Source organism: Nematolebias whitei, chromosome 1 (assembly GCF_014905685.2).
Source record: "Nematolebias whitei isolate Nwh7 chromosome 1, NemWhi1, whole genome shotgun sequence".
NCBI lineage: Eukaryota > Metazoa > Chordata > Actinopteri > Cyprinodontiformes > Rivulidae > Nematolebias > Nematolebias whitei.
This window is the reverse complement of record NC_056498.1, coordinates 65560913-65585504: the sequence shown is the minus strand read 5'-3', so window position 1 is coordinate 65585504 and position 24592 is coordinate 65560913. Positions and strand designations below refer to the sequence as shown.

The 24592-nt window shown below is 39.6% G+C and overlaps 2 protein-coding genes across 2 annotated transcripts in view; both read left to right on the top strand.

Moving 5' to 3' along the window:
• Window positions 1–4980: 4980 nt before the first annotated feature.
• anxa11a (annexin A11a) lies at window positions 4981–17846 on the top strand. The gene is made up of 15 exons (XM_037686626.1): window positions 4981–5026; window positions 6222–6491; window positions 7697–7779; window positions 8447–8677; window positions 8809–8896; window positions 9444–9538; window positions 9831–9944; window positions 10109–10199; window positions 10606–10685; window positions 10779–10835; window positions 13518–13611; window positions 14959–15054; window positions 16022–16080; window positions 16180–16302; window positions 16407–17846. Exons 2-15 carry the CDS (start codon window positions 6224–6226, stop codon window positions 16464–16466), a joined length of 1539 nt encoding a protein of 512 aa, XP_037542554.1. The 5' UTR covers window positions 4981–5026; window positions 6222–6223; the 3' UTR covers window positions 16467–17846.
• A 2076-nt stretch (window positions 17847–19922) lies between these two features.
• Window positions 19923–24592, top strand: part of dlg5a (discs, large homolog 5a (Drosophila)) — a 61679-nt gene continuing 57009 nt past the window's right edge. Inside the window, exon 1 of the mRNA XM_037697766.1 lies at window positions 19923–20432. Within this exon, the coding sequence (XP_037553694.1) occupies window positions 20129–20432 (304 nt within the window). The 5' untranslated portion in view covers window positions 19923–20128. The remainder of the gene's footprint in view (window positions 20433–24592) is intronic.

Sequence of the window (24592 nt, the reverse complement as noted above, 5' to 3'; positions counted from 1 at the left end):
GTTTTCTTTATTGTCATTCACATCTCATGTGGTACATGTGGTGGAACAAAATTGTGTACACGAGGTTACATCCAACAAAAGTATAAATTGTAAAAGAAAAACAGTAATAAGATCTAAGATAAGAACTAAAAAATACGCTAAAGAATATGCTAAACACTTCATAATGCAAAAACAGTACGCTGAACAACAGCAGCACAAACATGAGTCTGTGTGAGCAGATGAGTACGAATGAACACAGCAGCATGAAATAAATCAGCAGCATGAGATCAGCAGCATGGATAATCAGCAGCACATATCAACAATCAAAGTGGTATTACAGTGATTTTTTTTTTTTTCACAGTGATTATTCTGGTTAGAGATTCATGAGTCTAACAGCCTCAGGGTAGAAGCTGTTCCTCAATCTAGTGGTTCTACACTTAGTGCTCCTTAACCTTCTGCCTGAGGGGAGCGGGGCAAAAAGTGTGTGTGCTGGATGAGTGGGGTCCTTCATGATGCAGGTGGCCCTCTTCCTGCATCTGGAGGTGTAGATGTCTGTTATGGTGGAGAGACTGACTCCAACAGACTTCTGTGCAGCCTTCACCACTCTCTGCAAAGCTTTTCTTTCTGCAGCTGTGCAGCCTCCATGCCACATGTTGATGCTGGAGCACAGGATGCTCTCCACTGCACACCTGTAGAAGGAGGTGAGGACTGAGCTTCCCAGACCAGCTCATCTCAGCCACCTGAGGAAGTAGAGTATCTGATGAGCTTTCTTGATCAGGCTGGTAGTGTTGTTTCCTGAGGTTGTCATTCAGGTGCACACCCAAGTACTTGTAGCTGGAGACCACTTCCACCGCAGATCCTCGTATATTCATGGGGTGGGGGGTGGAGGTATGTGTGTTTGTTCCTGCAGAAATCCACGACCATCTCATTCATCTTCTTCACACTGATGTGAAGGTTGTTCTTCCTGCACCAGCTCTCCAGATTATAAAGGAAGGAGTGAACAATGCCCCAAAGACCCATCTCTGCCTGATGCCCTCAACAAGTTCTATGCACGCTTTGAAGACCCAAACAGACCACCCAGCACCAGACTCACCTCACCACCGGATGAAGAGCATCTCAGCGTGACCTCAGCCGAAGTAAGGAGTACTTTCAGGAGGATTAATCCGCACAAAGCAACTGGCCCAGACAACATCCCCGGAAAAGTGTTGAAGGAATGTGCTGATCAGCTCTGCGAGGTGCTGGCAGACATCTTGAACACCTCACTTACCCTGATTACCACGTTGATGCTGGAGCACAGGATGCTCTCCACTGCACACCTGTAGAAGGAGGTGAGGACTGAGCTTCCCAGACCAGCTCGTCTCAGCCGCCTGAGGAAGTAGAGTCTCTGATGAGCTTTCTTGATCAGGCTGGTGGTGTTGTTGCTCCAGCTGAGGTTGTCATTCATGTGTACACCCAAGTACTTGTAGCTGGAGACCACTTCCACCGCAGATCCTCCTATGTTCAGGGGGGTGTAGATGTTTTTGTTCCTTCTGAAGTCCACAATCATCTCCTTTGTCTTCTTCACATTGATGTGAAGGTTATTCTCTTTGCACCAGCTTTCCAGGTGTTCCACCTCCTGCCTGTAGCTGGACTCATTGTTGTTTGTGATGCATCCAACCACCGCTGTATTGTCCGCAAACTTTACAATATGACAGCCTGGATGGGTCAGTGCACAGTCATATGTGAGCAAAGTGAACAGGAGCAGGCTCAACACACAGCCCTGAGCGGAGCCAGTGCTGAGGGTTATGGTGGAGAAGGAGAAGTTCTGGATCCTCACAGACTGCGGTCTGTTTGTTAAGAAGTCTAGGACCCAGTTGCAAATGGAGGGGCATAGCCCGTAGTTTGTCTGTCAGGGTCTGGGGAATCATGGTGTTAAAGGCAGACGTGAAGTCCACAAAAAGCATATGGGCATAGGAGTCCTTCTGCTCCAGGTGGGTGAGAGCAGTGTGAACCACAGAGGAGATGGCATCCTTGATTGATTCTTGCATTATGCATACTGGTGAGGGTCCTCGCTGATGGTGATGGTTGTTCAATAGCGGGTAGAAAAGTTGTAGTTACAAGGTGTTTCCTGGCATTCAGAATTAAGCAAGATATTTTTCTGAAAAAAAAAAAGTTTTAATTTCAGGGGGAGTTTTTTAATCAAATTTTCAACATGTGGCTCAAAAGAGAGATGTGAATCAACTAAAATTTCCATTTGTAAGAATCCACAAATTCAATAGGAACACCATGCATGGATGAGATTGGAGGAAGAACTGCTGGTGCCAACTTTCTGTTTGAAAACAACATCCCCTTAGTTTTATCAGCATTTAGCACCAGTTTGAGATTACTGAATGATGTCAAATGCAGACTGTAGAAGTGGGAAAACCTTGGCAACAGTGTAAACTCAACAATAAACAACTGTCATCAGCATAAAGATGCAAGGAGGCATCAGGAATGTTTTGACCTCCATTACTTATATAAATTATAAAGAGAGTGTGTCCTAAAACTGAGCCTTGTGGCACAACATTATTGACAGTTAAATAACTAGAAGAAGTATCATTGTGTTGAACACATTGCCTTCGACCTGAGAGATAATTAGGAAACCATACGATAGTGTGATCTGAGAAACCAATATCTGAGAGCTTATGGCATAAGATGTCATGATCTATAGTATCAAAAGCTTTGGACAGCCCTAGATAAAGTGTGGCACAGTACATGTAATCCTTAGAATCCAGTGCTCCAACAGTATCATTAAAAACCTCTCTAAGCAGTAGTAATACATACTATGTATTACTACTGCTTAGAGAGGTATGTATTACATAGTAGTGTCCTATCTTATTTAATCTTAATAGTAGTAATACATAATATAATAATACAGTGACTTGGTACTAAGTACAGTACCAGGTACCCTATGTACTCTATTGAATACCCTGTAAGTACAAGGTAACAAGTGTGGGCTGTAGTAGCTCAATATGTGCTGAAGTTTGGTAATCCTGAGGCTTCATGTTCAAACGTACGTGTCAGGAAGGGCATCCAGCATAGAACTATTGCCAAATCCTTCATGTGAGGTCACTCTCTGTGGCAACCCCTGAAGAGAGCAGCTGAGAAAAATAAATTAAACAACAACTAATAAGTAATAAGTCACTTCACAATACAACCTGGTCCAGATAAATACTTGATGGGTACTAGATAAGTACTACATAATTAGCATGTCAGAGGTTTGTACTTGGAATGTAACTGGCACATAACTGGTAACTGCTACACAATACAGCATGACATACCTGGTACTTAACAAGTACTTACCTGAGACTTACTTAGTACATATTTGGTACTAAATGGGTTCAAAGCTGGTAAGTTCTTGGTTTTTACATGGTATGTACCAGGTACATATCCGTTAGTATTATGTATTGCTACAAAAATATTATAATAAATTATGGCTCCTTAAGAGTACAAGGTTAAAGAACGAGCTAAAGATATGATGTTAGCCAACTATTAGAATATTTAAAACAAATGATGGGACAGTGTCACAGACAACTGAGAACCATTCCTTTAGTGTGATTTTCTCCTTGTGATGTGTTTTCCTCCTCTGCTGCAGTCACACACCCTCCTCCTTTGCTTTTCTACTGAGTCAAAGAAGAACAGACAAAAGGGAAGGCGTGCATATGAGAAGCATGCACTCAGGAGGGAAAAGACGATTGCATGCTTGACAAGTAATGTCATAACCCTTACATCTTACGCAACTACGTGTGTCCTATGCCACTTCATAGGCCGTATGTAGTGACTTGTCTACTGTTCAAAATTGAATATCTCTTAAACTGCATGTACCTGCAAGATCTGTCTCACATCAAAGAGCCATTTATCCCATCTGAAAATGAAGATCTTTCAGTATCTCTTTCTTACTTCAACTGTGCTTTTTTATGTTTACAGTACACATCGCATTCCTTTATTTTCTGCTGCTTTTACTACTTTTTGACAGCCTAGAGCTGAAGAGACCTTCCATCCATCAATCCATTATCTTTACCTGCTTCTTTCCTTTTCGGGTGGTGGGGGTCACTGGTGTCCATGTCCAACCATCACTGCATGAGAGGCGGGGTACACCCTGGACAGGTCTCCAGTCCATCACAGGGCCACACAGAGACAAACGAGACTTAACAATTCACTCTCTCACTCACACCTAGGGGCAATTTAGAGTTACCAATCAGCCTAGCATGTTGTCTGTGGGAGGAAACCAGAATACCAGGGGAAAACCCATGCATACACAGAAAGAACATGCAAACTCCACCCAGAAAAGCCCCATGCTGGGATTTGACTTGGGGCGACCTGAGAGGCGCAGCTCTACCAACTGCACCACGGTGCTGCCCTGAAGGGACCTATAAGTAGAAAGTCAAGGAAGGATGAGACAACAATGTGATGTGTAATAGATTAAATCATAGTTTCCTATATTCGTTACAAACGCCACAACAATCTGAACAAAATTAGCATAACAAATAGGTCCTTAAATTACCACTTGAGTAGGATAAGTATTGAAATATAATAAAGGATATAATAAAGGATTGAAATAATTGTTTGAAAAAAGGGGCAGATATAATAAGATTTTTTATTCTTTCTGCTGCCTTTCATTTTAAATCTTTTGTATCTTTTTTTATATTGTTTTGTACTTTTTTAAAATGAAAAAAACTTTATACCATACCATACCATACCAAGTATAGCAAACATATAAGTAAAGCAAATATAACCAAAACACAGCAGTTTCTATAATTAAAACGATCCACAAGTGGTTCACCTTTGTTTTTTATTATTACAGATAAAGGTAGGATCACATGTTTAAACACTCATGGGATGATATGTCATGGTATATTGCTTTTTCCCCCCATGATGAAGTTAAGTGTATTGTTTGTTAAAAGAATGTCACACGCAAATGGGCGGTGCCCGTGTGTGGAAAATATGAGCCCCACCCACTTCAGTTTTTTATATTGCTGTGACCAGACCTGACTTCGCGCGCACTCAAGGAAGAAGAAGCAGATTAACAGTAAGTGAAATAATAATAATAATAATAAATTACTTAAAACCAAGTGTAGCTTGAATACGCGCTTAATAAGGCCAGGTACTGGGCGTGTGATGACTGTTCGTGGAGTCGTTTCGTGGTTTAGTGTAACTCCGGTGGTATTTTTAACTTTAAGCTAACGCACTCTTAGCTGTGTTTAACGTCGAGTCAAGGCTGTCTCGGTGGTTCTTCATGGAAAGCCATTTTTAAACGGATCACGGAGCCTGGTTCTGATTGAATAGTGCTGTAGGCTCGATGGGTCCGGTGACTGGAGGTGCCACGTCTTGTAAGCCGAGTTCGGACAGTTAGCTTGTCTTCATTGTAAAGAAAGGCCTGTTTACAGCTAGGCCTCCGTCAAAACTAATATTAACTTAATCGTCTAGAAAGGTCTGTTTATTTGACAATGGTAGCATTTTAAGATGTTTTATTTACAAGTTAAAGACGGGACTTTCATCCAGCAAAGCTGTCACTAACATTTGGACGGTGGTGCAGTTGGTAAAGCTGCAGCCCCTCGGCCAGAAGGCCACTTCATCGAGTCTTGGTCATGGTATTGAATTCCTGGTGAAGTTTGCATGTTCTCTTCGTGCATGCATGGGTTTCCCCGGGTACTCCGGTTTCCTCCCACAGACCAAAACATGCATGTTAGGCTAATGGTAACTCTAAAATTGTCCCTATGTGTGAGTGACTAACGTGAAAGGTTGTTTGTCTCTAAGTGATCTTTGTGACCTCTTTTATAATGAAATGCAAAGCATTTCACAAGCAACAAGACGGAAAATGACATCAGTGGAGACTGATGTCATTTTACCATGAAATTATTTGCCTAATTGATATACACACTTTTCATATCAAACTTATAGATTACAGAGACTGGATAAAACAAAAAACAACCCAGTTTGCAGTTGATTGGTCTAACTTGCATCTACATTTAGTAGACATTTTACTTTAAATGTGTAAATTACACAACTCTGTTAAAAACAGGTTCAACGCTGGGTGTGTTTTCAGCTTTTGTTGCCATGTCATCGTAAGTGACATGCTTTTAATGTTCTAAAAACATCAGTGATGGATTCTTTTAGTGGTTACAAACAGATTGTTCATGGTAGCTCAGATTGTTACATTTTGTGTAATGTTTTATGATTGACATGTATTTGATAACTGTTTTTTTTGTTTTAATGTCTAATAGCAATGAGCTACCCTGGATACCCTCCCCAAGCAGGAGGCTACCCTCCCCAAGCAGGAGGCTACCCACCACAAGCAGGAGGCTACCCTCCACAAGCAGGAGGCTACCCTCCACAAGCAGGAGGCTACCCTCCACAAGCAGGAGGCTACCCACCACAAGCAGGAGGCTACCCTCCCCAAGCAGGAGGCTACCCGCCACAACCTGGTGCTTATCCTCCTCAACCTGGTGCCTATCCACCACAGCCTAGTGCCTATCCTCCAGCGCCACCTCCAGGTAAGTCCCTGTGCAGTCCATTGAAAATAAATAAATAAGAACATGCATATTTTGTGCAAGTCTGTTGATATTTTGATTCTAAACGACATTGTTCTTTTGATTTTAAAGGAAATAATCTTACTGTTACCAGAAAATTAGATAAAGCTAGCATACAACAGAAAGGATGTATCAATTTCTCTTTAGGCTTTTGCTACATTTGGTACAGCTTTTTTCGCTTGGCAGTCTTCTTGGCAGCATTTTTTCGGCAAGGATTAAATAACCAAGTTACAACATGTTAATAAATATGCTAATGAGAGATTTTGTACCCATATGACGAAATGAGAAATACTTTAGCTTGTAGTTTTGTGTTAGGGCTTTATAAAAGCTGGTGAATGTAAAAGTGCTAAGGCTATGGTGTCTATTTGAACAAGGATTTACCAAGTCGTTTTCTAGGCAACAAAGATGAGATTGTAAACTTACTGGATTTGTTTCCCCCCAAACTAAACATATGTCTGCTGTTGCTAAGAGCAGTAAATTGTTTTAGTTCCTCAACCACATACTGCTTCCATTCTCTGTCCAACGCTCTTCCCATTAGACTTAATTGGTAGAGCCCAAATACAATAGCCCCTCGCTACTTCGCGGTTCGTTTTTCGCAGACTCACTCTATCGCGGTTTTTCAAAAAAAGATTGGACATGACACACAATTAGCTGACTGATAGATGAGCCGCACAGTCGGCATGGATTTTTTAAATTTAAAATAAATTAAATTATTTAGCACCTGCTGCACCTTTGTGCAGCCCACAGCTGCAGGAGAAGCTTCCTCCTGCAGCTGATCAGCTGATTTCCATGCAGAGCGGATAAGTGGGCGTGGCCGAGAGTGCTTGCAGGTGGCACAGAGCAGCCGAGGCATGGAGCTGAAATCATGACATTCTGTGCTCTTAGAGAGTTTAGAAACATTGTTTAGAAAATTGCAAGAGTGTGGGAAGGGTTTAAAATGACTATACAGTATATATCTATATGTATATAGATACACACACACTAAAATAAACTACTACTTACTACTTGTACTACTATTCCTATTTCGTGGTTTTTCACTTATCACGGGGCTTGAGGGTACAGATTCCCACGATAAACAAGGGACTACTGTATATCCAGTTCAAAGGTCATGTCTTTCAGTGTCTTCCAGCATTTAGACACATTCTCAATGTTCCTAATTTCTTCTACAGGCAGCTGGGGAGGTGGCCTTGCAGGTGGATACCCCTCTGCTGGTTCTAACAACTTTCCAAGTCCTGGATACAACGCTGGCATGGTAAGTTTATCCTTACAAATCACAGATACCTGAAAAGTTCTGAATACGTCTGCAATGCCGTATCATTGGATTATTGCATTAAATATTCCAGTTAGAATAAATTACACAGCTTCAATGGAGTATCATGTTCTTTGACTTTACGATAAGAATTCCCCAAGTTCCAAACTTAACATTTTTGACATTGCTATTTTTTCCATCAGCTCAATTAGGAAGTTCTTCTGCATGAACACCATTCATATGTTTAAGCCTTGTCTATGCTTTTAATCTTTTGCTCCTTATTCAGTTTGTATTTGTCTTTTTTGTGCGTGCTCTTGCTTCTTGTCATAAGATTTAGTTTGCACGGTCATGTTTCTTTTTTTAAAAGTAAAATAAGTCAGAACATTAACTTCAAGTAGAGCATAAGGGAAGGATAGTTGCATGTAATTTTCATCCTGATGCAATGCTAATTCCACAAGTACGTCCAATTCTTTCAGCTACATGTGCTTCATCTAAAATGACCACAATAGCTTTGAAACTATTTTATGAAATGCCAAACTTTCCAAATCATAGGGCAACCAGAGCTTTGCCAGCATGAGGGCCCATGTTCCCTCAAGCACCTGTAGGGTACCCACCTGCCCCACAAGCTCGTGCCCTCTATCCTAACCAATCATATGGCTTGTACCTACAGGGAGCGGGGGGGACCATGCCCCAACAACAACAATGGCCTGGAATGGGCTACCCTAGTCAGCCTGGTCAACCAATGCCTGGTTACCCTGGTGCACCATCACCCAACCAACCCATGCCTGGTTTTGGAGGAGCACCCACACCAACACCCACACCAACACCAGCATACCCATCACCAAATCCATCGATGCCAGCCTACGGAGGTGGAGCCATGCCAGTAAATCCACCTGTCAATGTAAGAGACAATATCTGCCTGTTACTATGCCTCTCTGTGAATGTTGTTGTTGTTGTTGTTGTTGTTGTTGTTGTTGTTGTTGTTGTTTGGTAAAACAAATTATTACTCTTTTTTTTTTTTTTTTATCTCAGAGAGGATTCAGGGGAACAATTGTGGACTTTCCTGGAGCTGACCCACTCAAAGATGTGGAGGTCCTGAGAAAGGCCATGAAGGGCTTTGGTGAGTGTGGTGGGCAGAGATCATCAGGTTGTACTAATTAAAAAAAAAAAAAAAGATCTTGTCAGAATATTTGAGGAACATGTTACTTTTTTCAATTGTTTTTAGTCTATGAATGTTGACATATCTCATGTATAACCAGTATTTACCAAAACACTGTCCTGAGTATAAACTTTAAGCTTCTAATAAAGCTAAAGTCTTCTGAATTTACATGAGGCTGGATGTTTTGCATTTTCAAATTTGTTTAGTGAATTGATTCTCTTGAGGGCCCAAAATCGCCTTATATTCTACTTGGCTAATTGGTTGTTAAGGGGCAGTTATACATTTAGAAATGTATCTGTTATTTTTATAATACTATTTTAGTTCCCTCATTAAGAACAGTATGTACATGTTTGTCTCTTATAAACTTAAAAAAAAAACTTAGTCACTGTTTTGTAAATGAATTGATAATGAGCATGTTTTTAAATTGAAATCATCTTAATTAATCAAAGGCATCATAAATTAGTTTTTAGTTTTATTAGTCCTTGAAAGTGTGGCATTTTCTGTGCAGGAACGGACGAGCAAGCCATAATTAATTTACTGGGGAGTCGCTCCAACAAGCAGCGTGTACCGTTGCTCAAAGCCTACAAAACTTCTTATGGGAAGGTAACACTTGCAGTTATAGTTATGCTTGCGTAATGTTTTTGCCAACGCTTGTACCTTTTTCCCATTTGGGCTCTGCTTTTAAAAATAGCTTACACAATTTACAAATATAGAAACATTGAATCTGTGTGCACTAAGTGGTACTGTGACAAGCAGACAACAGGTGCTGGTGCTGGAGTAAAATGGAGAGGAGGATCATATGTCTTCCACCATAGTTGTGTTAGAGCTGCTTAGTTCCTCACAACAGCAGTTTCTCTTTGCTGGGATTTATTCCAAACACTTTTTTCACTTTCAGGATCTGATCAAAGACCTGCATTCAGAACTCTCTGGGGACTTCAGGAAGCTGGTCATGGCTACGTTGAAGACTCCAGCTCAGTTTGATGCCTCTCAACTCCATGATGCGATGAAGGTAAAATGTTCAGAAACACAATAGTGAAAGCATGCAGATTTGTTGTAAAGCTATGCATTCTTTGTACATTTGAACAAACCTTCATTTACTGGAAAAACTGCATCCACAAGGCCAGAGGATGAAGATAAAATGTTGAAACAGTTGTGTTGTTGTCTTCCTCACAGGGAGCTGGAACTGATGAGGCCTGTCTGATAGAGATCTTGTCCTCTCGCTCTAATTATGAAATCAAAGAGATAAATCGAGTTTACAAAGAAGGTGAGATGCTCCAGGGCTTAACTTAACGGTCATCCTTCAGCTTCTGCTGTGTTCTCTATCTTGCATTGTTTCAGTATTGGATTTAAAAAGCTGTGAGATAAAACTGAATTTGAATGCAATATTGTGAATACACAATATTTATTGTGCAGATATTATTGCCTAACGTTGCATAATAATGGCACTGACACATATAGACCTATTGTGTTTTTACTGGTGTAAGTTGGGATGTGATCCCACAGTTTTCAAATAATACCTCAAACACTGTTTCTGCATCAGTTTTGGGTTCAGCGAAACTTAGATTGACTTGTGTTTGGATGTAATGTCACAGTACTTACCAGTTAATAATAAAAAGTGGTATCAGCCATTGTTTGTTTGTATTTATTGTCTAAATTCTCATTTGTTTCAGAGTACAAGAAAAAGCTAGAAGATGCTATTCAAAACGATACCTCAGGCCACTTCTGCAGGCTCCTGATCTCTCTGGCCCAGGTACAGCCATGATTCAAACTATTTATCTTTGCTGCCACATTGTCATAATTAGCCACACTACAATTCAGCAATAATGCTGTTTTGTTTTTGTAGGGCAATCGAGATGAACGAGAGACTGTTGATATCGCTTTGGCCAAACAGGATGCTCAGGTAAAATTAATCTTGTTATAAATTATTATTGTTTAAATATCACATTAAGCTGTCAGCAGAGTACTAATTGTACTATTTCCATCTTTGGGTGAGTTAGAATTATATCGGATATATTTTAAGCAAATGTAAATTTTTCTCAAGGTGATCCCCAAATATCAGGATTTATTATTTATGCTTACAAGGAGCTACTTTAAATTATTTCAATTAAAATGAATTAAATTGCAATTTAGAGAGCAATTTAATTGCATTAATTTAATTTAAATGATCATTTATTTTATTGTCATTGCACCTAAATACAGTTAAATTTGGCTTTGCTTCCATAGAGCACTGGGAGCTTCATTTGAGAACACTGTACTGTGAGGGCGGCTGTGGCTGAGTGGTTAGAGCAGTCGTCCTCCAATGCAAGAGTTGGGGGTTCAAATCCACCAGCAGTCACATGCCGAAGTGTCCCTGGGCAAGACACTGAACCCCTCGTTGCCTCCGATGTGTGTCCCATCAGTGTATGAATGTGATAAAGCTCTGATTAGTCTCTTTAGAATGATTTGTTCAATTAACTTTGTAGCGCTATAGTAGAGTGCTGTTTGAATGGGTAAATGAGGACACAGATTGTGTTGTAAAGCGCTTGAAGTATCTCAATAAGATAGAAAGGCGCTATATAAGTACAGTCCATTTACTTTTACCAAGGTTATGTACACAGTATACTGTGTAGTGAGTCACGTGGGTACGTGTCACTTGTTGTATGGCAAATATATGAAATATATATGCATACAATATTCACGAGTTCTTCATTTTTCTGACTGTGTAATGCCGTGCATTGAATTTAACAGAAATGCGAACGAGAGACGTCATTACCTTTGACCCATCAAATGAATGGAGTCATTTATTTTCAGAATCAAAGTTTAACATCAAACATTTACATTAATTTGGCAAAATATGAAAATAATAACAGACAGTTTCACAGAAAATGAACTTCAAATCACTCGGCGGTGATTTGAGGACTTTGCTTCAGATATTTCTAAAATATCTGTACTAGTTTTGTGAGAGAGAGATGAGTTTAAGAGGAAATTGAGATTTATCTTACAGAGGAATATGTGAGGGAATTTAATCTGTTTGACCAGAAATTGCACGCTCCGTCAGATCTCAGCTTTGCCCACGGTACACTTGGTCGAAGAAGAAGTTTTACCTTGTTGACGATCGATCACCTCAGTAAGAATCCTTTTCAACTGATATCAGCGTCTCCGTTGAGAACAGCTAAAACCCTCGGAGAGTCGTGCGTGGTTAGCTCAAACAGAAATTATAATTCCAAGCGTCTCTGGATTCTCGGCAACTCCAAAACTCTCCATAACTCTAGTTCTCTTCTGAACTCCTTCAGAACTTTTCCATTCTCCAGAATCTACTGCACTCTTACTCTCTCTAGCCTCATAGAACCGGGAAGTTGTCACATTTTAAATGAGTTTACTTCCGAGTTTACTTCAGAGCTTTCTGATTCGTGGATAGACCAGAAAGAGGAGTGATTTTGTGACGTAAGATGTTATCTAAGCCAAGGTCAGAGGATGAGATTGTTTTAACAACTGACAGAGAGATTATTGCAGGAGAGCAGACTTCGTGGAGTCAACTCTTGGTAATCTTCTGAAAAAGTTTAAACATGACATCTTTCTCGGTAAACATTTTAGTTGACCGAAAACCAACCTTTCACATACTTACGACTTGACTCATTTCAGACAGAAAATCAAGAAATGCATATTCAGGTGATTTCTTCTCTGAATGAGGAATAAAAATCATTACTTACTGTTTATGTAAAATAAAAATGAGTAGTTCTTTTCAACCTGTAAAGCATTGAGTGAACTAACACAATTTGATTATCAAAACATTTGTAAGACAGTAATGATTATAAAGAATTGTCTTTTCTGCTTGATTAATTCAAGAAAGAAAGTCATCAGATGGCCCAGACTTATTCAGATCAATGAAAATAACAGTCTCTGTCCATCTGGTAGATTTGAGGTCAGATAAGGGTCAGACCAGGTTCACTACAGTTGTGTACTTTTACTAAGGTCATGTACACAGTGTACTCCTTTATGTGAAAACCTTTGAGAAGTGACCTCTGTCTTAAATCTGCTTTAAATGTCTCTCTTGCAAAGTTTGAGGATGAGGACAAGAACGAGGGAAGTTCCACTCGAGCAGCTCCTGAAAGAGTCTGCCACTCGGTAGCATAGAAATGCCATGCAAGATGGCTGACTGAGAACATTTAACATTTCAATATACTTACTCAATTACACTTTTCTTGAGATTTTTTGTCTTTATTGTAAAAGTTGTGGACAACAAAAAATTTTGAAGGACAACCAGATTCTGTCAGAAGGTTGTTTGCTGGACAACCTGGAAAACTTCCCAATGTCTACTCTTGTTGTCTATTTTGTCAATTTCCAGGTTGAAAAGATTTTTAACACAAAGTAGTATTTTTTTTTTTAGGTTGCCAGGACTGATAAAACCTACAAGTTATTTTTTAAAATTATTATTATTATTTGTTGATACAGCAGCATACTACTGACGTTCATACCTTAATCTTTATTTTGATTTCATGTGAATACAATAATGTTTATCATTTTTGTATAGTTAATAGCTCAACCTGCTGATTGCACAATTACAGATATATGTTTTAAACTTGTGTATTTTATTTTTTTATAGGCTCTGTATGCTGCTGGGGAGAATAAACTGGGAACTGATGAGTCCAAATTCAATGCCATTTTATGCGCCAGGAGCAAACCCCATCTCAGCGCAGGTAAAAATAAAATAAAATGTAAAGTAGTCACGAGTAAGATGGTTTAAGCAGATAAAACATACAACAGAATTAGAGCATCAAAAGAAAAAACTTGTACTCCTCTTTTTCTCAAGCAGACATGTTTGTGATGAAAATATTAGACGGCAGTTTAGTTTTCAACCAAATCCTTTCAAGCCATTTTCTTTACAGGGAGTTTGTAGAAGAGGTGGTAAAAAACTAAATTCTATTTCTTCCTTGTATTTTGCAGTTTACATCTTTGTCGCACACTCATCGAACTAAAACTTTTTCAGACTGACAAACATTTTCAGAAAGTTTACCTCAGTTTAATGATGGCCATTTGCATAAACTACAGAATATATCATATTATATACTAAACACTAATTCAGCAGTTCTTGTCACATTTAATATTCATGTCAGTCTCCAAACTTTTGACCATGACTGTATTTGACGTTTAGTCCCTCGCTACTTCGCGGTTCAACTTTTGCAGACTCGCTTTATCGCGGTTTTTCAAAATAAGATTGGACATGACACACAATTGGCTGATTGATGGATGAGCCGCACGATTGGCATGGAATTTTTTAATTTAAAATAAATTATTTAGCACCTGCTGCAGTGTGTCAAATCTCTGCTCTACATCAGAGAAGTGGGCGTGGCCAAGAGCGCTGGCAGGTGGCAGAGAGCAGAGATCACGACATACTGTGCTCTTTTAGAGCGTTTAGAGTTTAGAAACATTGTTAGGGACATTGCAAAAGTGTGGGAAGGGTTTAAAATGTCTTAATATATGCCTGTATATAAATACTAAAATAAACTACTACTTACTACTACAGTATATACTAAAATAAACTACTTGCTACTACTACTTGTGCACAAAATTTTGTTCGGTAATAACAATAAAGTGTACTTGAACTTGAAGTACTATATTCCTACTTTGCAGTTTTTCCACTTATCACAGGGGGGCGTGGTCTCTCACCCACCCCCCCCCCAACCAGCGATAAACGAGGGACCACTGTATATGTGAATGTTCTTCCTCTTCAGTTTGGTCTTTTTTAGTGACAAATTAGATGTCAGATTTTCCAGTTGAATAATGAACACAAGTACTGGTAGAATATTATTAGCTCATTTTTTTTCTGAAGTACTGAAAACTTGCAGTCAGAGTTGGAGGTGGGCAGCACTTAAAAGTGAGAAAGCTTTTCTTCTTTTTTCTGAATTACATGTTTTTAAATCTAGATGACCAAAACAAAGTGCCCAAGGTTCTAGTTGTAAAAAGTCACATTTGTCCGTTTCCTTTAATTTTTTGTACTTCATCTGTATTACTGATGCTGAATGTATTTGTGTGTGTGTGTGCAGTGTTTTATGAATACCAGAAAATGTGCGGTAGAGACATCGAGAGCAGCATAACGAGAGAAATGTCTGGAGACCTTGAGAGTGGCATGCTGGCAGTTGGTAAGAATTATTTCACAATTCAGGTTTATTTTAGAGTCAACATGTTAGGGATGAAGATGTTCAAGTTTATCTTCATGAATTAAATACCATAGAGCATTTATTGAAGTATTTGTTTCACTTACAAGAGTTGCACTTGCTGCTATCCATATTGCTGTGGTAGGGGCCCATTTAACACTAATCACATGACTTCTCTCTGTTTTGTTTGTTTTTGTGCAAACATTTCTAAGGGTTATGGTACAGTAACATATTGATTTATATGTTTTATTGTATTTTGTTTTTTCTTTAACATTTTCATTGTCAGATGGTGTGCATTGCAGTTTTAGAAGTTGTTTTTTTTATTTTCTTCATCATTGTGTGCATAAAATGTTAATACATGTAAAAAAAAAGTACATAATCTCAGTTTTATACATTTTCACCACAGCCACTGTCATGGTGAAACTTATCAATGTATTAATTATTAATTAAGCCGGATAAATCAAACATACACTTGATCTCTTGAACCTGCTCCAGCCCTTCAAATTAGAAAAAATGTGGCCTCAAATTTATGACTACGCAGAAAATATTACATTACATTGTTAGTTATTTTAAAAGAACTTGACTAAAACACAGTTGCTATGTGTGGAAATACTAAGTACAAAAGAATATATTAAAAGCACAAGTTCTGGATAATGGCTTGCCTGCTGAGTACAACTCGATTTCAAAACTTCCAAATAATTTTTCTATTCTGAAGGTGTCTGGTTCAAAAGGCTAACTGGACAGCAGGTTAAACTTTGACACGATATTTCTTCACCCCCCCCCCCCCAAAAAAAGTTTATTTTCAAAACCCTGTGTTGTTTTTTTTTTTTTTTTTGTCTTGCAGTGCTGTGCTTTTTTCTAATGCATTCTTAGTGTGGTTTATTAACCACTTTTGTGTGTATTTTGGTGTTTGTATGGCTCAATTTGTCACTTGGTGATGCCTCTGTTTCAGTGAAGTGCATTAAGAACACACCTGCCTACTTTGCTGAGAGACTTTACAAGTCCATGAAGGTGGGGCATAAACTTTCTATACATCATTTAAGAAACCTAGAACACAAACTTTTTGTTTCGTACACATATTTGTCTACATGTGTGCATGTGTGCTTGTAGGGTCTCGGAACTAAAGACCAAACCCTGATCCGGATCATGGTGTCCCGTTCAGAGGTTGACATGCTGGATATTCGTCAGGAGTATCTTAAAAAGTATGGCAAATCGCTGTATACACACATCACTGTAAGTATCTAAATTCATTTTGCGGTGCTGTATTTATGTCAAAGTGAAATGCTGTTGTGAGACACAAGTCTAAATAGATGTGTATATATTTTTGTTATTTAAAGGCGGACACGTCAGGAGACTACAGGAAACTCCTACTCAAGCTCTGTGGTGGCAATGACTGAAAAAGCGGCATCATCTACGGCACCGTAGCTGTTTATCATGGTTTTTTGAATGCATTATACCCAAGCTGCAAATCTACACTATTTGTCACTGATTTCAAAGCAATTTTTACTCGGCAGCATTTTCTTTATATATTGTACACACTGAAAGCTTTTATATTTTCTCACGTGGTTTACTGGAGAGTTGAATGTATACAACCATAAATTATATATTTTATTACTGGTAGCTTAAAACTCAATTGTAGCGTAATACCATGAGTGGATATTTTGAATGTGCCAGGAAGATATTAAATATTTTATTTCTCTAATTTTCAGCATTATAGGATAAAGAGAAACCAGAGTAAAACGACAATCATTGCAATTGCATGATCTGCTTTGTAGTTATTAGCATTTTGATATGTTTTGCTTGTCTCGGCTTTGCTGCATTTGTCGTAGATATTTTATTCCACAAAAGGATGTCCCTCTAAAACATAAATATGCAAAAAATTAGCATCCATTTGTGAAAACGCATGGTCTTTATTGAGAAACAGACTTTCAACAGATGACACTTTTGGGGTTGAAACTCCCAGACTTTTTGAAGCCTACGATAAACACTTCCAAATTATCTTTATTTAAATTACTACAACTTGTTTTCAAAACTGATGCTCTTAACAGTGCACTATAGAAAAGCTTCTTTTTTTTCGCCAGTAGAGGGCAGGGTAGTATTTTTATTAGCTCTTGTGGGTTCTTAAAATGCAATCCAGTATGTAAAATTCATAAGATGGCATTAAATCAATAGTATTTTCATGCCATTAATGATCGGCTTCATATTTACACACCGAGTGATGAATGCCACAACACCGTTTTCAAGTTGGTGCCTTTTTATGCGTTTTTGTTCAAATTGCTTTTTCCTTGTGGAGTGTGGGGCCAACATGTGGCTGCTCAAATAACTTACCATTTAATTATTGCTGGGGTGGGGAGTATTAATGACTGCTGAAAGCAGCTTTGACCACATCTACATACCTACCCGGAAAAATACACTTGGGGAGTTTTAATTTGGGGAAAAAAAGGGTTTTGGGTTAAAACTAGATATGATTGTTTGAATTTATTGAAGATTAAAAGCAATTTCATCACAGTTGGGGAAACCAATTATCTCAAATGAGTCCTATAAGGTAATTACAATGTATATCTACAAACATTATAGGTTTAACGTGATAATTAAAAATCTGTTCTATTTGGAGGTGTCCTGCTCAACCGTTTCAAAGCTAATTAAAAAGTGTAAATGGATGTGCTTATTTTAACATGTATTAAAACTGATCTGATCATCTGGGAGTTCCAGGATGTTCAAAGATGATGTTGATCTGGAGAAACATGAGAAAACAAATAAAATTACTGAGATGCAAATGTTACTGGTTTATTATTTCTTTGGAGTATGCAATTTTGGTTTGGCTTTGTTTTCTGAAGTGTTTCAATTTGACAAATTCTTTATTTTGATATGTTCTGCAAACATGTTTGTGAAGATGAATTGTGGGGTTTTGTTCTGAGTGGAGACTTTTGGTGTTCGTAGCTCAGATATTTTCAGCTAAATCTCCACTCGCACTGGCAGTAAATAAATCTTTTTTATTTTTTTGCAAGCATGGGGTCAGGGTAAATGATGGATATCCTTGCTGACAGTCGCTTCAATAAAAGATAAGGCTATTATCTGCCCTGTTTCAGTCTGTCTTATAAACAAATCTTTTTCAACAATTTCCAATGAAACATCCGACAACCATTTTGGCTGTCTAAATAATAACTTCACCCATCCCCTCAAGATAAAAAGGCATTAGGCTGTCCTTTCTATTCACATGTGTGTCCTCAGAAATAAAAAGAGAATAGACACAGTTGTTCAATCTGTGTCAGCTGTAGGGATCTGCTTCCCTTTGATGTGAATGAATTGTAATTAATTTTTCATCTGAACGAATAGCACACAGTTGCACAAGCTCTGCAGCCAGCATGGCAGGGGAAGAGAGGGTTAGGGGGAGGGTGGTGGGGTTTGCAGATGTCACAATGAGATTCAGTGCATGCATGAATAAGGTCACGATTTGAGAGGTATGCCTGCAGACGCCTGCCCCCCCTGTGCCAACCGTCTATTCGGTTGTAGTCTAAAAGCTGGGTGAGTCCATCATCATGTTGGGCTTCATAAATCCTCCTCAAATGCACATTTTATTTGTCAGCCTTGTATATTGCATGTTTGTAGATAAATTGTGACTCCATATCTTAACCCTCTCTAAAATAGGTGGCATTGCAGCTTGGAAGGTGCCCATAGCCACAGAATGCAGCGTGGAATAATTAAACTCTAGTCTTTATTTTTGAATTAACATTTTACCCCTAAAATGTGCGTTACATGGTCAGTGCATAGTCTTTGGTGTTACATGATGTTCATGTTTTAGTGTTAAAAGAAAACATTATTAAACAATTACAGTATATTGTGTGTGCACATCCAAGCTGGAGGAAGATGTAATGCTGCTCTTATTTGTAAGCCCTCAGAGATGATCTGACTTGCTATTTATTACATCTTTATAATTAATGCACGTGGAAGCATTCTGTGTGTTCAAAGTTTATAATAAACTATTCTTCGCCTGCAAACATCTAGCACATCTATCAGAGACGGAGAGAATCAAGATTTGCTCAACCAAATTTGACATTTTAAGAAAATAATGATTATTTGACTAGAGTATTGAGGGGTAAATAGCTTTCATATCAAAAACTGTGCTTTTGTTTACATACAACAAATAAAATCGTATTTACTGTAATAAAAATAACATTTAAATGTACAACTAAAGACAAGATAGTATTCAGAAATTAAAAAAGGCTTGTGCTCTTTTATGGCTTATGTTTGGTATGAATGTTTTGTTCTATATGGTAGTATATAACAATAAAAGGTATCTTCTACAAGCTTTTTGATAATGTAACTTTAATTAAAGCTTATTTACTATACTCTTAAAATGTACACGTTGCTAAGTTAAATGTTTTTTCTTTAAGTGTATATAAATGTATAAAAAAAAAGCATTTATCAGAACAGAAGATAAACATTTTGATGGAAATTTTCTCCATTCTCATTTTTTTTTTTTTCCCATCTGAGATTTTCGACGTACTACGGATAGATGTGTACGCCCATTGAAGAAATGGGCGTGTTTTGATACGAGACCCCGCCTTATTTGACCATATTTGGTCATTGAACAACCGTTGACTGACAGCGGGCAGCAGCTGCTAAGTTGCTCAGACATGGCGGAGGGTACAGTGTAACTGAGGTTCAGCGGCGGAGTTACGCGAGTTTTCCCAGCAGTTGAGACGGCAAAGCGCGCATGAAATGATACGGAAGGAGAGAAAAATGTGTTCGGCTAAAGCGTACTCCGAGGGGAAGCAAAAAACGAGCTGAACTGCTACATGTTAGTAAGATGGAACAATGTATCGCTGTTTAGTGCAGTCAACAGCCTTGGGCAACAAATATGGCTTCTTGTGCCTTTTTCAATATGCTCTAAAGATTGGTCTCGCGTGCAAGCTAATGCCGTGGTGGCTCCGGCGAACTTCTGCAAGCCGCGGTGAGTTCACTTCCGTAATCGCTCGGTACTTTTGATCGGTAGGGATCATCCATCCGCTGGCTTGGCCGTCAGGGTTAGCTGGGGAAGCTACGGAACTAGAAAGCAATGGAGCCAAAGCACAAAGAGTTGCTAGACCAGTGCCACCAGAACTTACTGGAGTCCATAACAGATGCGGATCGAGTTATCGAGCTGCTGATAGTCTCTGGAACCTTGAGCCAACTCGACAAGTTCGAGCTGGAGCAGAACTGCTCGTCCAGCGCGGAGAAAGTCGACCACCTTCTGAAGATGCTGACGAACAAGGAGAGCGACCATTTCCTCGACCTGTGTGTGGCCCTGGAGAAAGCTTACCCTGACCTGTACTCTGCCCTGTTCAGCAACAACGGCGGTGGACCTGTGGACCACTCCACCGGTAAGACCTTAACCATTCCTCAACAGGCTTTGCAACTTCCGAGTCCAGAAATGAGTCCATGGATGGCTCTCATGTTGTACGACCTGGGTGGTCTGGTGCAGGAGTGTGCACCTGGCTGCACAGCATTAAAGAGACCCATTGCAAAGTATGCAATCAAACATAAAACATGTATTTCTGAACTATAGGTGCAGTTTTAAAGAGTTTATTCCAGTAGTTTTCCAGGTGTACTATGTAATTGTGAAATGCTGGTACGCACTAAATGTAAACGCAGCACTTTTGTTGAATCTGTGAAAACCAAGTGGAAGCTCGAGTCATGTTATGTTGACCTACAAAAAGCTGGCCATAGTCTGTTTTAGGTGGAAATATAATCTGCTGCTAATGATGAGAGAAAATAAAGAGAGAACACGTGAGATGTTGGAAAATAATGCAGGGCCGGAAAGACAAAACTTCAGCTAGACCAGTAAGTTTACAGTTTGGCCAGTTTTCACTCACTTTGACTCTATGCAGTAAATAAACTCGTGACATTACCGGTAGTCACAAATAATTGTGCTTGCAAATTTTTCAGTTATGCACACATTAGCTATCAATATGAGGAAAAACGTTTATGATTATTTTTGCATAATCTTCTTGACTTTGCAACGATTCGCTTTAAAGCTAGGACCAAAAAACTGTTAAATGATATGGCTGTAAATTGTAAAACGCTGCTCTAACATCACCTCACCTTTTGATGGATATAATCACACTACGCTGTGTGAAATATAATGCACTCACCTAATATATAAATGAAATATTTATTGTGATTTGCAGATTTGATGCACGTTTGGTAAGAAATGTAATATTAATTAATCATTACTCACAGCCATGCCTGGTCCTTTAGGTTGCTACTATCAACACATCCCACTACACAAACAACACATCCATGTGAAGCTTGGTCATAATGGTTTAATGTTTAGAGATATACACATTTATTGTTAAGCACCACAAATGTCATTTGTCGGAGCAGCATATGGCTGGTACAATGGGTAGCCTTAGTTGTTTCCATGGCAACGGTGTACTACTGACATGTTAGTTCACATCAACCTGTACATGGGTGTGCACAGGCTGCTTACACATGCTTATTTGAAACATCTTTTGGTTCAATTTCATCATCATTTTTAAAGGAATTCATTGCAGTTGTTTGATTTGCACCCCTGCTCTCAAAACGTCTTTCTCTTCTGTGGTTTTTGTTGCTGTTTCACAGAGACAAAGACCAACCAAGTGTAAAACCTCGTCTAGTTTTGCCTGTTTTGCTTTGTCTCAATGACTAAAGCCAGTAAGTGGCTTTCTCACAACTGGTGTCATACCCCGGGGTGTGTGTGTGTGTGTGTGTGTGTGTGTGTGTGTTGAATTTAGGATGAGCCTCCAGATCCTAAAGTAGGGAGGAGATGGTTGAGTGTGTCTTTTGTAGCGTTTCCAATGTAAAACCTGCTTGCAAGTAATTTTGCAACTCATAATGGAGCTTTAGTTTTATTTCTGAAAGCTGCATCTTTTGTTTACTGCTCCCAAGTGTCATGGTTTAAAATAGACATTTGCAGGTAATGCTGAGTTGGTTTCTTGCTGACGGGATCGTTAATGCTTCCTTAAGCTTTATTACTTCCTTGTATTGAGTGGTTCTGCTGCAGAATACCACTTGGCAGGGTGGATTTGGGTTTCTTTTCACACACCTTTCTATTCTGTTTTGCAGCACTGGGCTTAAAAGTTGATATGTCGTATTTGTGGGAGAGACGGTATTAAATCTGGCCTGTCAGTCTGTGGTTATTCAACTGAGGATTAGGAACTGTTTCCCTCAATCTGGTGTTTCTGGCTTTTTTTACAGTGAAGTGCTGCGATTTGCACTAACATTGTTTTTTTATCATCTTTTTAATGTTGCAATTTGGGTGACATGATTATCATGTTTTCACCACTCTTGTAAGAAACGGAACACGAGCCGCTCACAGCCTACCTTCGGGCGCAGAAGCTAGTAGAAAGAGCTCATGGGGGGATAAAATCCTCAGAGCTGTGGTGTGTCTGTGAACATCGCAGGGTGTGTGTGAAGCGAGGGAATCAGTGTGATGAGTCTTGCTGATGGCAACCTGCTCTCAGCTTGTCCTCTGCTCGCACTGCCTGCCCGCTCTTGTTTTCTGATGCGTCTCCTGTGCCAGCTGAGCCTCCAATCACATGCGCATGTGAAATCATCCAAAGACATGTTGTCTCATCGGAGGAGAAAGCAAGCAGATGAGCACCTTAATATTCTATGTTTAAAGCTCAGGCTCTGTAGATTATTGGTGTTTTTGTTGGCAAACTCCAGCACATAAATCTGTAGAGGACAGACAAACAAATCGGTAATTATTTAGTTTGTTTTGTGAATCTTTACACTCAAACTATTGCTCACCCTTTGCAGCAGAATATCTCTGCTTGGACTGCACAGTTGAGATGTGCTTAGCAAATCTGAAGGTTTAGCTCTGCTGTGTTTTGACAGAAGCTGGTATCAAAGTTTTCAAACGGAATTAAAAAAAAGTTTGATGAATATGTAGCTGTTTTCATGTCTTGGCTCATGTCTTTGCAGCTTGGGGTAGTATTTTACTAGAACGGAGTAGTAAAAATGTCCCCACCACCACCTTTTTCACCCTGCTCTTTTCATTCTCCATAGTGATGATCTGCTGCTTTGTTTGCTTTCATTTCCCGGGATCTTTAATCTGGTGTTTTATTGTCCTTTCCTCTGACTCACCAGCTATTTTGTCCTTTACTACGACTTGCTGTATATCTCGACACCCATTGAGTGGTTTCATTTCTCCAAACGCTTAAATAAAAGGACTCACCAGAAAGACAAAGGAGGGTGAAGGGAAGAGGGAGCAAGAGAGGGAGACAACAGGGCTTTTGTTGAAAAGTTGAGCAGACCCAAAGTGCCTAGTCAGCAGCTTACTCTGTGTACAGCAGCCCAGGACACGGGCCAGTGTTTTTGTGTTATTGGAGGAGGTGCTGTCCCCTCTGTCAACGAGTTTCTGTCCCACTCCATAAACCATGGTGGAGGCACGGAAAGAGTTATGACTCTCTTTGTCACAAGCGCAGCTCTTAAATGTCTTCCTTGAGCTAGACCCGGCTTTGCTTTTTGTCACTCGCTGTCTGCGTCAGTGTCTGTCACTCAGTGACGCACACTGTAACTTACCTAGTCATCCCACTTTCTTTCCTCGTAACACTTTTGTATCTCACTGTTTATCTCCTCAGTGCTGCATTGAGGGCATGCAGAGGAAATCAGTTCATCTGCTGTTGGGTGATATTAAGATGTGCAGTAACGAAAAGGTCGACCTCACTGCGCCTCTATGGAACACCAAAATGTAGGGGTGTAACCTAAAAAAGTTAAATCTGGTCCTCTGGACATTCAAAAAAACAAAACAAAGCAAATCAACCAAAAATGTAGAAACATTTCGTCTCTCATCCGAGAGACTTCCTCAGTCTGAGGAGCTGTATTCAGCTCAGTCTCTTAAATAGCACCGTCTCAGTGTGGATCAACCAGTTTTGCTGCTGACAACCAAAACCAGCTGATCACATGCTCAAGAAGGACCATCAGCCTAACAATGGATCATTAGCACACTGATGGCTGTTTACTACTCACAGAGGGCTGAGTGTTACTAGCAATCACAGCATTGTAAGAGGGGGACAGTTGAACCCGGAGGCCTCCACCCCTGTTTAACGATGGACGGTTTCTTTTCACAAAGATGGCCTCCTTTACTCCTCTCTCAAACCATCGTTCCTCTCTGTCCAGGAGGTGAACATCTTCATCCCTGAAAGAGTGACCGCTGGCCTGGAGATGAGTGTAGACCGCAGAGTCCTGGCCTGATGATGTTGATCTTCTGTGCTGGTCCATCCTTTTGGCCAGTGGCTGTTTTGTTTCCCCGATGTAAGACTGATCACAGCCCTCCTGACACTGAACAGCATACACAATATTACTCTGTTTGTGCCGGGGGACTGGATCTTTGGGATGAACCAGTCTTTGCCGTAATGTATTTTGGGGTTTTAAAAGCCACTGGGACGTTATGTTTAGAAAATAAACGTCTCAGTTTCTCTGATACTCCCTCAACATATGGAATGACCACTGGTCTGGGTTCCTCCTTTTCACCTGTTGGCTGACTGGAGTCCTGTTT

Coding starts and splice junctions, on each gene's coding strand:
- anxa11a (XM_037686626.1), top strand. CDS start 6,224: ATGAGCTACCCTGGATACCCTCCCCAAGCAGGAGGCTACCCTCCCCAA. Junction 8,897..9,443: donor AAAGGCCATGAAGGGCTTTG/GTGAGTGTGGTG, acceptor TTTTCTGTGCAG/GAACGGACGAGCAAGCCATA. Junction 16,303..16,406: donor CGCTGTATACACACATCACT/GTAAGTATCTAA, acceptor TGTTATTTAAAG/GCGGACACGTCAGGAGACTA.